At 36.4% G+C, this 17,449-nt stretch overlaps 1 protein-coding gene across 1 annotated transcript in view; it reads right to left on the bottom strand.

The window, feature by feature from the left end:
* The window catches only part of FRK (fyn-related Src family tyrosine kinase), an 89,497-nt gene extending 72,172 nt beyond the window's left edge, over positions 1 to 17,325 (bottom strand). Inside the window, exon 1 of the mRNA XM_012650122.1 lies at positions 16,856 to 17,325. Coding sequence (XP_012505576.1) covers positions 16,856 to 17,226 — 371 coding nt within the window. The 5' untranslated portion in view covers positions 17,227 to 17,325. The remainder of the gene's footprint in view (positions 1 to 16,855) is intronic.
* Between the last annotated feature and the right edge of the window lie 124 nt (positions 17,326 to 17,449).

Below are 17,449 nucleotides of genomic sequence, written 5' to 3'. Positions count from 1 at the left end.
CAATTAGGAGACTGTCACACTAAGCCACATTGAAAGACCAAGGTGGATTGGACCAGACGGGAACAGGGGCTGTGAGAGATGGTTCATTTGTAGATATATGCTGAAGGAAGAGGCAAAACAATGTGCTGATTGACTGGAAGTGAAGTATAAAAGGAAAATGGTAGTCAGAAGGATTCCAAGATATTTGGCCTCTGCCTATCGAAGGATGCTTGCTGTTGACAGAGCTGGGGAAGCCTTTGTAGGACAGGATCAGGGAGGAATGTAGGAGCTCAGTTTTGGAGTCATTGGAAATGTCTGGAATTTGGAAACTTCCATTTGAATATGGTAATGTCAAGTAGATCATTGAGTACACATGTCTCAAATTGAACAAAATGACCAATTAAGCGAGAGTAGATAGAAAAGAGGACCAAGTTAGAGCTCTGGAGCACTCTGACATCTTGTAGTCAGAGGGAAGAGAAGGAACAACAAAAAATGTCTCAGCCAGTGGTGTAGGAGGAAACCAGGGGAGTGGCTGTCCTGGAGATCAATTAAAAAAAGTATATTAATGATGATGGAGTAATGAAGTGGGTTAGATAATATGGACAACGGCTACCTGAGGCTGGGAAGGATAGGGGAGAAGGGGGATGAAGAAAAGTTGGTTAATGGGTACAAACATAAGAGTTGGACAGAAGGAGTAAGTTCTAATGTTCGATAGCACAGTCGGGTGACTATAGTTAACACTGATTTATTGCATATTTCAAAATAGGAGGAAGTGAGGATTTGGAATGTTATCAACACATATAAATGATAAATGTTTGAGACAATAGATACCTTAATTACCCTGATTTGATCATTATGCATTGTATGTATATATCAAAATATCACATGTACCTCATAAATATGTACAATTACCATGTATCAATAAAAAAATAATATTGATGAGGACTAAGAACTGACCAATAGGTTTGCAATTTGGAAATGTGGCATTTTCTTGGTGACCTTTGATAAGAAGAAAAGTCTGACAGCTGGAAATAAGTGACTGAGGCAAAGATCTCAATCAATGGAGGTTTATTAAGCCAAGGTTTGAGGATGCACCCAGGAAAAATGCAAGCCACAGACACATCTGTGACTGTTTTTTCCAAAGAGGGATTTAAGAACTCAGTATTTAAGGGGAGAGGGCATGCAGAAAGAAAAAGGAGGAGGGAGGTTGGTAGTGAGGCAAATGGTTACCATTCTTGTGAGGCACTGGAAATCTACATTTTACATAAGATGAATATTTGAAGAAACATTTGAGAAAATGGGAGTAAAGGAAGAATCAATTATGCAGATGTATCTGGGTGAGTGGAGGAATGATTGATCTCCTCTAGTCTCTGCTCTGTACCTCGGAAGGTAAGGTCGGAATCAACATTATCAATGTGGAATTGAACAGACTTTAGTTTCAGGAGCTAGACTTAGACTACATATCTAAAGCTACAACTGGTATGTCCTTGCTTATGGGAGGCCAGCAAAGAATTTCCTTATAAATGATCTGTGGGGGCGGTCCTTCCTAGATGCCTGAGGGCTTTTACCTTTCCGAGGGGATCTGGTTAATGGAAAGGGGTTTTGCAAAAGGGGTCAAGCCTTGAGCTTGACCTTACCTTTTGCATAAGGAATTGAGGGTGTGGGGGGGGAGATTTTCATTTTCCTTTACAAGTCTAATTGCAGTTAGTTCAAAAGAGAATTAAATCAGGAAAATTCAGATTATGAGACACTCTATAGGCAAAGGAAATAAATTGCAAGGAAACTAACATAGAAGGAGCATCCACATTAAAAGAGTTTTTAAAAGACAAATCAACGAATTGTAATGAATAAACTTTATTTGGATTCACAAACCAACCACAAAATAAATTCACAAAAATTTGGATTCAAATAAACAAGCCATAAAAAACAAACCATAAGATCATGGGAAGTTTCACAGTGACTGTATACTCGGTGATGTTAGGGTTATTTTATTTTTTAGGGGCGATTATTATGTGGTAATTGTGGTTGTTTGTTAAGAGTATTTCATGTGTTTTAGAGATGCGTACAAAAGAATTTACAGATAGAATTATATGATGTCTAGGATTTGCTTCAAAATAATGTAGTGGTTGTTGGGGGTAGGGCTGGGAAGAAGAAAGTAAGGATGAGACAACATTGACATGTGTTGATATATCTTGGAGTTGGGTGATGGTACCTGGGGGTACTTGTTTTTTATACTTTTATAACTGTTTGAAATTTCCTATAATAAAAAAATTGAGAAGAAGAGAGAAAGAGAGAAGAAAGAAACAGGACCCTGAGTGCAGGAAACTTTTTCGAAGAGTTTTGCTGTACAGCAGAGGAAATTCATGTGCAATAGTCAGAGGGGAAGTGGAGTCAAGACTTATTTTTGAGAGTTAAGAATATTGATTTTATTTGCTTCCTACTGCTTGGCCTTCCAAGAAGAAAGTAGTTCTGAAAAATAATTTAATTCTTTACTAACCAGAATTTAAATTATAGTGGTGAACTTAAGAGAAGTCAAGAATTTTTATAAGAAATCAACACCCATATATCCAATTTCAGTTGAACCCACAGAATACTTAAGTACCATGCACATTCTAAACTTGCTAACATTCTTATTCTTTTCCAATATAACCACAAGCATTACTCACCCCTTCTCATCCATCAAAAACATACGTTCAGGAACACTTTACCTAATAACATTGATTGAAAATTCTGTTTCAAAGTTATAATCTGCTAATATAATTGACTAAAAAAATACTAGTACATGACAACTAGTAAATTTGGATTAAATGTAACAAACGCCTGAATCGAAAAAGGAAGAAGCAAGGAAAATTGTCTTATAATTGTTGCAACTACTCCTTAAAATCAAACTTTCAACTCATTGGCCTCTTAGTAGAGTCATTATTAAATGTTTTCCTTAATCCCCACTGTACTGATTTTTTTTTCCAACATTGGTGGTGACGCTAACACCACCAATGGTACGGAGTTTTTGTGTTGCAACAACTACCCACAAATAAATAGCAGGTGAATGCCTATTTCTATGGTTTCTATTTACAGCAGAGAATAACATTCACAGAGATTGTTTGACACTTGCTACTTTCCTTTATAATAGAAATTATTTTCTTCTCCTCCCTTATTCTTATCCTTATTCTCCTCCATCTTGCCCTAATTTTATTTTCTTTCTCTTCATCTGACTTTCTTTCTCATAAAATCACTATTACCTCTAGGTTTCACTGAAAATTACTTAATTTCAGTTTTCCATTCCAGGATAAGTGTCTGGAGAGAAAAAGAAAAAGTATTGGGAGAGTTGTCTGCTCTTTTTTAACTAAGTTTAAGCAAATACTTTGTTCCTGAAAATAGATCAGCAACTTAAGAAGAAACAATAATGTTTTCTTCTTTGCTTAGACAAAGCCTTTTTCCATTATGAATCCTTCAATAATAAGGATAGTTTGCTCCCCTCTTTCTTCAGTGGCTGAGATCCATTAGATAAGATAAGCTCCAGGAATGCAGTGAGCCAATTACTTGGGTTGCCCTCAGCAAATATATTTACTTTCTGCTGGATCAGACTAAAACATTCATTATTTATACTCTTATTTCTTTAGAGTGGTACAAAATTATAGCAACCCAAAGTGGCTAAAATATGTCAAATGGATAACTAAAAATATAGATTTCAAAAATAAGTCAGGGTCATTTTTCCCATGATATCCTCTGTACAAAAATAAATCACTCAGTGTGCTCAATGATCTGTCAATATGCAACAATGCAGTTAGAAATGTTAATACAAAATACTTTTTGAAATATCTTATCTTCCCAGAGCTGTTGAGTGAAGATTCCTGGGAGATGTTCTTCCTCTGTGTTTGAGGAAAATTAGCGTCTGTGAAGTTATTTTCAAAGTCAAACAAGTTGATAATATTTCTTTGAAAAGAAAGAATAGTGTTTTATTCATTAAACAAGTGAAATAACTTTACAACATAAATACTGTCCACTTAAATGTAAATGTGCAGAGAGGTTAGACGAATTAAGTGAGCTCCATCCCAGAATTCAACATTGGAACAGCGCAGAACCTTATATAAATCTCCAATCTATGTTCAACTGTTTGTTCCTTTAACTCCTCAAAAAGCAATTTCATATTCTACATGTGAACATGCCAGCAGAATAAAAGTTGATTTTATTATTAATATAGTATTTCTTTGACTATTAAATCAACATATAACGTATATTTCAGGTTTGCCCTAATGGAGAATGTCAGGCATACCCAAATGTATCAGTGCTTTCTTTGGGAGACTTTCTGAATCACTTGGAGCCAAGTAAAGCTATTAACTTACTCTCATTCCCTACAGAAGCCTTTTGTTTTAGCACCTTGCCCATGCAGCCAATTTTCTATTAGCAAACGTAAAAGACTTTTTATATCACTATTAACTTGCTTTAACTCAATTCATTTTTAGGTCTCCGAAGTCCCTTACTTGGTTCCACTGTCTATGCAATAGGTATGTGTAATTTTGCGGGTTGTTTTATTTTTACATTGTGAAAGATAAGCAACACCAAAATGTAAAAGATAGTTTGGATGATATAAAGAAGATACAATGAGGGAAGAAATGGGCTTAATTCACTTTCAGTGTCAATGATTAGCACTTTATTTTCTTCACTATGGACCCAACAGTAAAGCATGAGTTGAAAAGTTGCATCTGGTGATAGTCTCCTTAGTGTAAATGCTTACATAACACAAATGCAAAAGCTCTAGGGACAGGTTTTTAGACGTAGTTAAAATAATATAAGCATAGAATCATGAACTTCCCTGTGTGACAACATCTGTCTGACTTATTTCCATACTTAGCACAGTATCCTTACCTAGTCTTTCCTCAACTAATTCATGCTATTATCGGTCTGCTCATCAATCCCCTTTCTTATTCTCTCTAGTTTCTCACACACTCTCACTTCATTTGTGTTCCTTAAACATTAGCTAATCTTTTTTTAGTTTTGCTTATGGGGTCATCTGTTTATTCCTTATATCTCCTTTTCCCGTGTTTATTAAAAATCCATCCCTCTTTTTAACCCACATTTTAAACTATTTTGTTCCCTTCTTCCTTTTGTCTCTATTATTTTCTCCACACCTTGTATTTCTCCTTTAATGCACCTGGGTCTCACTCAGGGTTGAAGGCCCTACTGAGGGCATTTTCCTGCCTTGTTCTACAGATCAGGAGATGACAGGAATGCATCCTACACATGTGCACAAACACGCAAATGAGGAGAAAGGGCAGGGAGCTTGCGTCAACTTCTCCAGCAGACAAAGATGTACCCAGTGGAAACTGAAAAGGAATGTGAGCCATGAAAGCAAAGTGGGAGCCAGGTGAGAGGGTGGTGAGAGTAGGTTTCTGTACAACATTCATTAATTGTGATTCTATCAAACAACCTGTCATGATTGGCTTAGAATTAGTCTCCCAACCAAGCTCAGATAGACAATTAAAATACAGTATTCTTTAATTAGTATACAAATTAAGACATAAAATCTTTTTTCTTTAAATTTAAGTTTATAAAATAATGATAATTACTTTAATTATCTGATCATTATGTGTTAAAGTAGGTTAAAATAAAACCCCTACAAAACTCAACATATGTTCTATAGAATAGAATTTTAAAAGGATTTTAAAAAAGAGTGAGAGAAGGAAGAAAATAAGATAGACTTAAAGTCAAATAGAGTTATTATGAATAAGCATTTAACTGGACTCTAAGCTTCCTAGTAGCTAAGAATAAAGGAAATTGTGATGTGTAATAAATTCTTAGTATCTGTTATAAGGAAGCAAATCAATTTTTCTCAAGAGAAATAAACCTTAAACTTTTGCCCATACTAATTTTAGAACTAATTTTAGAAAGTTCTTATACTTTTTAAACATGATTCCTTTTAGAGTATCATAAAACCTATAACCTCTTATCCTAAAAACATCATACAAATTTCATATACATTTTCAGCCTGTCTTTGGAACCTCTAGGGAGTTCATGATCTGCAGATTAAGGACTCTTGTCACTGGAATGGAGATGGGGGGGGTCTTAAAAGTCATGGATAGAAATTGCAAAATCCACCTATTTTTGTCTTTCTTATTTATGTTAGGAGAATAATATTAAAGGATAATTGATTAAAAATAATTTTTGAGGAAGGTAGAGTCATGGATACGCTCAATCACATTTATATTTGACCTCATGGCCAGCATACTTGCTACACTTTATTTTTCATGGCATAAGTTATCTTCTAATAATTTTTTTAAATGGTCTACAGAAATATAGAAACTACAAATCAAATAGTGAGTAAACCAAATGAGTAAATCAAATAGTGACCCATTTCTTACTTTGGGTTTACTAAATTTTACTAACATACATGACCAAACAATACATTATTTGGTTTTCCTTATTTGTGAACTTTATAAAAATAGAACTGTATTATATGTAGTCTCTTGAAACTTTTTTTCCATGCAACATTATGCTTCCAAATTTCATCTATGTTGTTGCATATCACTCCACTCATTATTTTTACTATTGTATAATATTTCATAGAATAAATAAACCATAAATGATTCCTCTCACATTAATGGAAATTTGGATTGATTTTAGTCTTTTGCTATTAGAAATTTAGTTGCTATCAACATTTTCTGGGAAAAAAGGTTTTACTCTGGAGATGGAGGCAGGGGAGGAATTCATAGGCCCATTATTAGCAATAGTCTAAGTCTTGGGCTAGCTGGTTAAATGGATGTTCATTAATCATTATGCTTTAAAACTTACCTGAAAATTACACATATTCTTTTGTATTTATCAAAGATACTTTTAAAAGATGAAAAGTTTTAAAAATTGATAAACTGGAAAATTTCATATAACTAAAATTTTGGAAAATGGACATCCATGCTTTAAAAGATAGTAGAAATTTTGCTAAGCACCAAAATTTTCAAAAGGGAAAAATCATCTGTTGGTATTCCTTGGTCTCACTAATTGTCATGTAAGTATTTTGCTTTCTATCACTTAATCAGGACCTACTAAATTGATAGCATGACTTTTCATTTCCCTAAATTACTGCTTTCCTAAGTTAGACTTCTGATAAGAAATAGCATAGAGTTTAAAGCGATTCAGCATCAAAACTAGTATCTGCCTGCTTTACCATAAACTATTGCATAACACAAATATAAATTATTAAGTCACTTTTATATTGTTTTTATCTGAAACATCACTGTAATTGCTGTAATATAATAGCCTGAGGCTAAACAGAGGAATACTCTACAACCATTGCATAACAGAGAAGAAAACCAGGGTTTACCTAACCCACTCCCCATCTGTCTCCTAGGACAGTGCAAAGAGGACCATGTATTCCTTCTGTATACAAAAGATTCCTTGAACAGGTGGATCTGAGTGCTTTCTTTTTAGTTTATAAAATAGTACTACTAGTATACCATAGAAATAACATATTAAAAATGTAGATACAAGGTGTATAATTAAATATCAAAGTATTTTTAAGGAACTGTTAACCTGATTCAGTATTTCCAAGTAAGCTCTGACCCTGATACCTTCTTAATCTACTATCCTATGTATGTACTGTGAAATTTCCTTTACAGACACACTTCTTTATTTTTTATGTATTTATTTTTTTGAGACTGAGTCTCGCTCTGTTGCCCGGGCAAGTGCCTTGGCGTTAGCCCAGCTCACAGCAACCTCAAGCTCCTGGGCTCAAGTGATCCTCCTGGCTCGGCCTCCCAAGTAGCTGGGACTGCAGGTGTGTGCCACGATGCCCAGCTAATTGTTTTCTTTTCTATTTTTAGTAGAGACAGGATCTCAGTCTCAGGCTGGTCTTGAACTCCTGAGCTCAAGCTGTCCTCCCACCTCGAATGCTAGGATTATGGGCATGAACCATTGCACCTGGCCCATACTTCTTTAAAAGTCACATATATTTGCTGCCTCTACTTTGAGACCTAGGGCTAAGCTTACTCTTCACAGAACATGACCCCAAAATGTGGCAGTATAATACCCAAGAAAAAAACTCCAATGAATTTTTCTTATAATTTTGGGAAGACCAAATTGATGGAGCTAAAGATGAACCTTCAACTCATTCCAAATGCCAAATATCCAACGCACCAGAGGATACTGAATACCTATCAACTTAGATGCCCTTGAGAGTGTGAAACATTTTATAAATCCCAACCAGACAAAGTCCTTCAGAACTCTACAGACTCTGCTCAGAAATGAAGGCATTTGGGTTCCACTGTCTCTTGCTTTTGTTTTCTCTCAGCTCTGATTCTCAGAATGGACCTAAGTCCCACATGTGAATCTGAATCCCTACCACACAATCCTTTTCTATGGCTAAACCCAGCCTTAACTTCCCAGAGCAAAGTTCCAGCCAGAGCAGCCAATTCCCTTTTATGACTCTCTCTCTACTGCATGCCATCATCCATCATTACTTTATGAAACTGCTTCTTAGTGTCACCAATAATCCTCCAGCAAACCTAATGGTCTTCCCCTCTTCCTCCTTACCTTCACCTTTCTGTGGACGTTGACCCAAAACCTCCTTCTTGACACTCTATCTTCTTGCTTTGAAAAAGATGCTCTTTGTTTTTCTTCTAATTTCATGAATTCTTCTTCATTGTTTCCTTCAGTGGTTCTTCCTCTATGTATTAGTTAGGTTTTGCTTCATAACAACTATTTAGTTAGCTCACAAATCTAAAGGTCAGCAATTTGGGATGGGCTCCAATGATCTTAGGTGGGCTTGGTCGTGAGCAGCTAGTGAGTCAGGTGGGACCTGTAGGGCATTTCTTCACACAGTTTCTCATCCTCCTGGAGGTTTGCTTGGGTTTTTTCACGGTAATTGCAGAACTCCAAGAGTAGTAAAAAAAGCAGGCCTCGATGTGCAAGCACTTTTAAAGTCTCTGCTTTTGTCACATTAGCTACTGTCCCATCAGCCAAAGCAAGTCACTTGGCAAAGCCAAGAATGTGGGAGGAGACTACCCAACGGTGTGGATGCAAGGAGGCACAGATGGGACAATCACTGCAATTTACACGTCACACTTACCTAAAATGTGGGTATTTCCAAGGATTTGATCTTTGCCCCCACTCCTGTTTCTTAGACTCTTGCTCTAAGGTTCTTATAATCTTTGTGACGTCTACAACACTCTGTGGTTCTTACATTACTGTGACCTCTAAAACACCTCTGCATGAATGACTTCAAAGTCCATTTTTACAGAATAGACTTGTCTCTTTGCCTTGATTTTTGTGTCTGTAAATTTCTCCTGGACATTTTCATTGAGATGTCCTACCAGGACATCAAATTCAACATGAACTAAAATCAATGTATTCTTTTCCTCTCTGCTTCAACCATTCCTCCCCCAATGGAAGTTATTATATGAAATATGTTTTTCTTAATGTTTCACCTGGTCCCATATGACATATTTTTTATTCCAGTCTCTTTCTCTTCTATGTCAAATTTGTAATTTCACCTCTACTATTTACCAAATAAGAACACTCAAATTTATTTAAATTTCAGTTTCAATTTTCTTACCCTGAAAATAGTGATAAGAAAACTTGCTGTGCAGAGCTATTACAGGGATTAAATTAGTTTTGTGTGCTTAGCACATTAAAGATACTCAAAAATACTCAGGAGGAACTCTTTTTCAATCTTCATTCATGAGATTGTTCATATTCCTGTATTTCTTTTTTTTAACAGTGCCACAAATTGAAATTAAGCCCTTATAATCTCATACCAAGAACCTTTGGAGCAACTTCCCTAGTCTTCCCTGGTTTACCTCTTCTCTAATCCATTCCCACATCATCATGGTCTTTTCAAAACTCTGCTTTCTATCAATCTCCCATTAGATAAAGCCCAAAACCTTTAACCTGGCATAAATGGTCTTTTCCAAAAACTTGTTCCAACCTATCTTTCCATATTTATTTCCCATTGCTCCTTTTCGTTAATGCTTCAAATAAACTATGCAATTTACCATACCCCGAATATACTGTTACTTTCTTCTTTACATGTTGTTCAACAACTTGTACAGAATTGTCCCATCTCTTTGGGCCTTTAGAAATTCAACTCAGTAAGCATTGAGTAAAACTGAAAAGGACAGTGTTTCTCCTCTAGGGAATTTATACTCTTGGGAGGAAATACATAGTCTCACTGTCTGAGATTGTAAATTCTCTGGAGCAGAAAAAGTCTTGCATAGTTTTCCAGGCACTCGAAGACTGTACAGTCTCACAGGAAAGACAGAAGGTTTACAGCTAGCCATTATATAATGAGAGTACAGGCCCTGAAAGCAGGCTTCAGGCAGACAAATCTCAGTTCCATCACTTATTAGCTGTGTAGCCTTGAGCAGTTTACTTAAACTCTTTCAACATCAGTCTCCTCATCTTCAAATGGGGATAATAACGGCACCTACCTCATAAGGTTGTCTTAAAATATAAGACAATGCAAATGAAGTTAGTTGTGTGGCAGGTAACACACTAGTAAGCTCTCAATAAATGTCAGTTATTACAGACTACTGCTCTACTAACAATAAATACAAAATCACGGGAAGAACAAATTATCAATTCTTTCTAAGGAGGTTAGAAAAAGCTTCTAGAAAGAGTGTCATGTGAGCTAAACCCTGAATGGAAGGTACGATTTCCCCCAAATCAGGATGGATCTCTTCAACCTCTGCATCAATTTGTCCATGGTTTTATGTCTTCATTCATGCATTAAACAATTATTTCTTTTACGTGCACACTACATGACAGACAGTTTGTTCTACTCTTACAGCACAGTGGGCAACCTGTGGCCTTAAGGCCACATGTGGTCCTCTAGGTCCTTAAGTGCAGTCTTTTGACTGAATCCAAATTTTACAGAAAAAAATCCTTTTATCATCACTAACACACTTCTGTTTCTCTTTTATATTTTTATTTTATTTTTAAAGTGAATGTATTTAAAATACCAAAGAATAAAATAAGTTTCAATGAAATAATCCCCCAAATTGACCAGCACAATTAGAACACTAGTAAGCCATAAGGGCTAAATTGATGGCTGCTATGCTCATGATTTAGTTCTAACTTCCTCTGCCTGACTGGCGCCACTACCGCACAAGGCTGGTTGGTGAAAGTTTATGGTGGTGGAGTACACTAGTCTGTTATCAAATTTTGACAACAGTGCATTGTGTTTCTGTCTGAAGTGGAATTTGTGAAGAGTTGCACGGCTCAACAATATTTTTTAATTCTGTCTGCTTAACAGCCCATCATGTTGAAGAAGACCAAGAGAACGTTAAAGGAAGAAAACAGATTTTTTAATGAGGATTGGGAATTGCAATATTATCTTGTTTCTGCTAAAGATAAGATGATTTGCTTGCTTTGTGATACTGCAGTATCAGCATTAGAGAAATTCCATGCTCATAAGCATTATACCACTCATAAGAATCACAAATATTTTAAATTAGAGGAAGAGGAGCAAAAGGTTGTATTGCAGAAATTAAAAGATGAAAAGCAAAAGCAAAGATAATTCTTTCAAGGAGAAATAAGACCTGGAAATAATGCCACTGAAGCAACTTATAAAGTAGCTTATATACTTGGGAAAAAAGAGAAACTATTCAGTGACATAGAAATTGTGAAAGAATGCATTGTCGAAGTTGTAGGATGCTTAGACCCCAATAAAATTTCTTTTTTTTTTTTTGAGACAGAGTCTTGCTCTGTTGCCTGGGTTAGAGTGCTGTGGCATCGGGCTAGCTCACAGCAACCTCAAATTTCAGGGCTCAAGCAATCCTTCTGCCTCAGCCTCCCAAGTAGCGGGGACTATAGGCATGCACCACATGCCCGGCTAATTTTTTTTTTATGTATATTTTTAGTTATCCAGCTAATTTATTTCTATTTTTAGTAGAGACGGGGTCTCACTCTTGCTCAGGCTGGTCTTGAACTCCTGACCTTGAGCGATCCTCCCACCTCAGCCTCCCAGAGTGCTAGGATTACAGGTGTGAGCCACCACGCCTGGCCCCAATAACATTTCAAAGTCCAAACAACTTCCTCTTTCAAGGAGAACCATAACTGATCAGCACCATGAATTAGGTTTCAACTTAACAGAACAACTTCATGCAATACTTCAAAAGGAAAATATACATTATGCGATTGTTTTGTATGAATCAACTGATACTGCTGACTCAGTGCAGATTTTATATTAAATACTTCATTTGGGTCATAACAGAAGATTTTCTTTGCTATGAAGTTACTCACTTTGGGCACTCTTGCAAACAGAACATGGGGAATAGATATCTTCAACAGCTTTCAAGATAAATGTCATGAAGTTTGACTGAATTTGGTAAATTTAATGAGTGTGCATTCAGATGGTGCACTTTCCATGACAGGAAAATATGAAGGTTTATTGCACAGATTTAAAAAAGTATTATTAGACCCAGATGCTCTTGTTTCTTTTCATTGTATCTTGCATCAGCAAAATCTCTGTGCTAAAACTACTATTTCAGTGACACTTTGCAACAAGTTGTAAGCATTATTACTTATATTAGTGAAAATACAATATGGCATCATCAGTTTTATAACATGCTAAAGTTGAAAGATGAGGTATTCAGTGTGGATTTACCATATCATTCTAATGTGGGTTGGCTATTGCAGGGACAGGCATTAGCCAAAATTTTATCTCTACAAGAACAGATAGTTAAATATTATGAAGTACAGAATCAGAAATGTGAATTATTGAAAGAAAATTTCTATAGGAATGCAGTATTTTGGTGTGATATCATGTCAAATCAAAATGACCTGAATATTTCTTTGCAAAATAAAACTAAGTCTATATATGATATGTGGTGAAAAACTCAAGCATTTTGAAAAGCTATTTTTTTTCCAAACAGTTCTTCTTCAAAAGCAAATTTCAGATGAACATTTTCCCCAGTTAGCAAAGGTCACTGAGGAGCAGGATGTTATATGCTAATCATTTGAAGAATACACAGCTGTTATAGACCTATTAATTAGAAAATACAGTGAAACATTCAATGATTTTGACGATCTTGACATCACACTCAAATTAGCACTTCAGCCTCACCTAGTTGATATCACCGAGGCACCTAAAGAACTACAGATGGAATTGATTGAGCTCTCAGTAGATGACATCTTGAAGCCATTGGTTGCTGCTAAGGAAGATCCAATTAAAATATGGAAAAATGCAGTAGAATACCCACACCTTCAGCAACATGCCTGAAAAATGCTTTCTTGCTTTTCAACCACTTATTGCTGTGAATCTACATTCTCCTACCTGACCCAAATCAAGATGCCCTTAAGGTCACAAAGGACTGATACCCATTTAGAGGATCAACTAAGACTACAGACCTCCATGCTGCAACCAAATATTCAAATGCTTTCCAACAATGCAACAAAGTCATTAAAAGGTTAACTTTAAAATTAACAAACAGTTTTCATTTTCTGAAATTATTAAGTACATAGTAGTTAGAGTTTTACAAAATAATGTACATTTTTAAGTACTCTAATTGAAGTTTCTTGAATACAGCCTTATTTGCTTACAGCTACATTAATCGGGCCCTTTAACATGAAAAGGTTCCCCACCCCTGTCTTAACGGCATTTATCAGCATCTGTCTACACTAACTGAGAAAGTGAAAATCAGTGCTGACATCCAGGACCTGGCCTGGCATTTATGGCTAAGCCTTGGTGTCCTCTGTTGAACATAAACAATCTCACAGAACATCAACATCAGACAGGGCCACTCTGTGACTGTGATGTATCAAGACAAAAACAAGATCACTGCATAATCATGCCTGAACGCCCACAAAAACATGAATGTTATCTAACCTCAAAAATGATCAAACATCCACCCATCTTGGCTTACCTGAGTGACTGATGTGTCTTGACTAATTACAGCTTTAGTCTTGAACTAGTCTTCCCTCTTTCTCAAAAAGATTTATTAAAATACACAATTAAACATAAAATATCCCACTTCCTGACAACATCCCATCCAGAGCAATGGCCTGCTTTCTTAAACTTTCCCCTAAATCACAACCCAAAATCTAATAATGAGGCCTTTCTAATGCCCTCTTACTAATACTCTGTATTCTTATCCGTGGTGTGTGGTCTCTTCCCTGCAATGAGTAATAAACCACTACAGATATGTTCTTGGTGCACTTTCACTGAAGGGCATTGTTATAACATTCTTGATTTATTACTCTTACCTCCTGAGATTATTAAATTCTCTGGAGAAGATCACTGCCTTATTAATTTTTGTATCTCCCACTATAAAAAAAAAGTGCCTTTAACAGAGTAAATATACACAATAAGTTTGTCGGATGGATATCTGACTTCCGTAGAAACTATTTTCTTCAATGACAAGAAATGGTGAAAAGACATTGGAGAAAGAGTGTTCTGAATCCTGCTTCACAAAAGTGTAACTAACACTCTCTGGAAATGATTCTCTGGTAGTGACTTCGCAGGCAGAACAATGCTGGGGCTTGCAGGACGGTGTCTTGGTATGTCATAATTAATTAATATTCAGAAAAGGCAAAAAGATATATGCGAGATTAGGATAGCATTACGGTAGCCTTAAATCTATCAACAATATTGACCCTTCAGAGGAACCTTGTGGGATTTTTCTAATTCATCCAAACCAGGTTGCCAACGTGCCAACGTGCAACATTTTTGTTAATGAAAATACTTATTGTTGATATATTTTTCTAAATACCTTTCAAATTAGACACATAGTATAAACTTCAAAAGTTCCTATTAATTGCACTTCTTGAATTGCATTTTCATTTTACCTTAAAAAAACATAGAAATCTTTTTTAAAAATCTCTAATTTAAAATTTAGTCTTAATTTAAAGACACTATAAAATATACCAGGCAAAAAAAGAAGTCATAAATAAAAACATTAAGGAATCTGACATACAAACTGACATTCAAATTTTAAATAGAAAAACATTCAACCAAAAAGCTTTGTAGAAAAAAAATCATATTGTGACAGACATATACTACACAAGGGATAGTCTATTATAGTATCTGAATTTAGACAAATAAGCAATAAGGTGGGTAATAGAGATCACATGATCCACATTTGCATCTATGCATTTTCGCAAAATTCTTCCGTTACATTAATCTTCAAGGAAACAGCCACATCAACTAATACTAAAGTTGCAGGCTTAGGGAAAATAGCTGTAAGGAGCCCTGAAATACCATTAAAGTTGCTATTAATCTGCATAACTACCTTCTCTCAAGAAACTGGCCTAATCCTTTAGTGCTAAGAAGTGCTAAGAATCCACATTAAAAATGGGAGTCAGAGAACGCTGCAAAGAAATGAGTAGTTAATTAGCAAGAAAACTAGTAATAAGAAGATATAATTATATTTGATAATATTTTAGAATGTAACTGTGAAAAGCTATTAATATTCAGTAAAGAGTCAAACCTTCAGCACATATAAGCTAAAAAATATTTCATGTACATAATAATCAGAAATTATGTATGTTGAACATAAAAACTGAAATTACGAGTCTGGCCCCACAACATTAATTTTGTAAATTAGGTTTTGGTTTGCTGTCCATTTAAAAGCTCTATCTAGTAATTTCTCTACTTTGAATATAGCCATAGTATAATTTAATATACATGTATATGTGATTTTTCGATGTTATTTCAATGAAATTTACAATATTTACAATTTTTGAATCAGTCTATGACCCCTAAGTATTTTCTCCCAAGATGTGGATTAGAGCAACTAATTGCTGTGAGCCTGGAAATTACGTTTTAATGACCATGAGTCAAACCAAAAATTAAGTCATGACAACTCTTTGAGAAAAAAATACAAAATGGCTTATGCCTTTAATGTAGATTTTCCTAGTAGGTAAAAAAGCAACTCAGAGAGGAACAGTTGAAGAAAAGAGGGTCAGCTGCTCTTTAAAAGACCCCAGATCTGTCAATAAGCAATCATTCATTTACCCAACCAGTGCTTATTATGCATAGTCATCACACTAAGCTCCAGAGTGGCAATGGCTCCCCTTGCCACCCCACTGATCCACAGCTTATACTCTTGCAGAAAATAAATTAGCAATAATGACAAAAGATGCTAAAAGCTCTAAGCAGAAACACTGAATGTAGTCTAGAATGTCAGGAAAGTCTTGGAGGGAGGAACAAACAAGGTGAGACCTGAAGGATGAGTTAGAGCTGATCAAGAAAAGAAGAGGAAGGAGAGGGTTGCAGGCAGAGAGAACAGCTCATCTGAAGACCAATTCACAGGTGAAAGAGATTATTGAACTATTAAAGAGTGAAAGATGCTCAGTGTGTAGCACAACTGATATAGGGAAAGAATATTGTGAGCTCAGACTACAGTGATGGTATACAAAGTATGATTCATTTAGACAGAAGTAAAAGAGGAGCTGCCAACTAAATAAAACATAATATTTATTAACCCTTACTATGTGTCATATTCTCTACAGTGCACACTTTCTGCACCGAGTCTCATTTATGTCATATAACAATTCTATGAGATAGGTGTCATCATTATTCCTGTTTTACCGATGAGAAACTGAGGCAGAGAAGTCAAATAATTTGCTAAAGGTCACACAGCTAAGTTATGACAGAGCCAGATTCAAATCCAGATCATCTGAGCCTATATCTTGTGTCCATAAGCATATCCCAGGCTAGGTCAAAAAGGGCAACCAGCATTATAATACTATCATTGAAGTCATTTCAGCCAGTTTCACTCTCATGTAGCAGGGGAGGTATGTTTCAATTAGTGGATTCTTGCCGGTACTTCCTCATACTTTCTAGGCAGATTTTTGGAAATTAGGGGGTTATAGTAAGGTAGGAAGGAAAACTCATTACCCAGTCCCCAGAGAGTTGAGAAATGAAGTGTGGGTTTGTACTACTTACGGCTCTGCCTGTAGGCTCCTGTCCTCAGCCACATAGTTAGAAGGAATATAGCCCTGTAGTTGCTGGCTGGAGCCATCTCCCCTTTTCTCCAAGTGTCTGGCAAACCACCAGCCCTCGTGGGAAGTGTCCAGGACTTGCAGTTTGTCGCCAGCACGGAAGCTCAGGTCCTCTGCGGTCCGAGCCTGGTAATCATACAGAGCCACAAAGTAGTGGCTGGAGCTTCTCTCAGGCTCCTGCCTCTGTGACCGGGGAGTAACCGGGGAGCAACGGGCCCCTGGATTAGCAATCACCACTGGCTTGTCTGCCTCCTGGGACAAGCAGGGGAGACAGGGCTCCAAGTAAGCCCAGATCCTCAGCCAGACGTTGCCCATGGTGTCTTAGTGGGGAGAAGAGGAGCGAGGCTTCTCCCTCTCCCCTGAGTCTCTGCAAATCCACTTTTTCTTCCTCCACCAGGCAACGCTGAAATCAGCACCAACTTGCCATACTTTCCATAGTGTGCAAAGTCCTGTTTCAGAACAGTGTAGCAAGCCCTACCTGGAGAGACTCGCTGGTTTGCTTTCCGTGTCCGCAGCTGCTGCCCCAAAGCAAAACCAA

Source organism: Propithecus coquereli, unplaced genomic scaffold (genome assembly GCF_000956105.1).
Source record: "Propithecus coquereli isolate 6110/MARCELLA unplaced genomic scaffold, Pcoq_1.0 Scaffold313, whole genome shotgun sequence".
Classification (NCBI taxonomy): Eukaryota; Metazoa; Chordata; class Mammalia; order Primates; family Indriidae; genus Propithecus; species Propithecus coquereli.
This window is presented reverse-complemented; position numbering and strand designations above follow the sequence as displayed.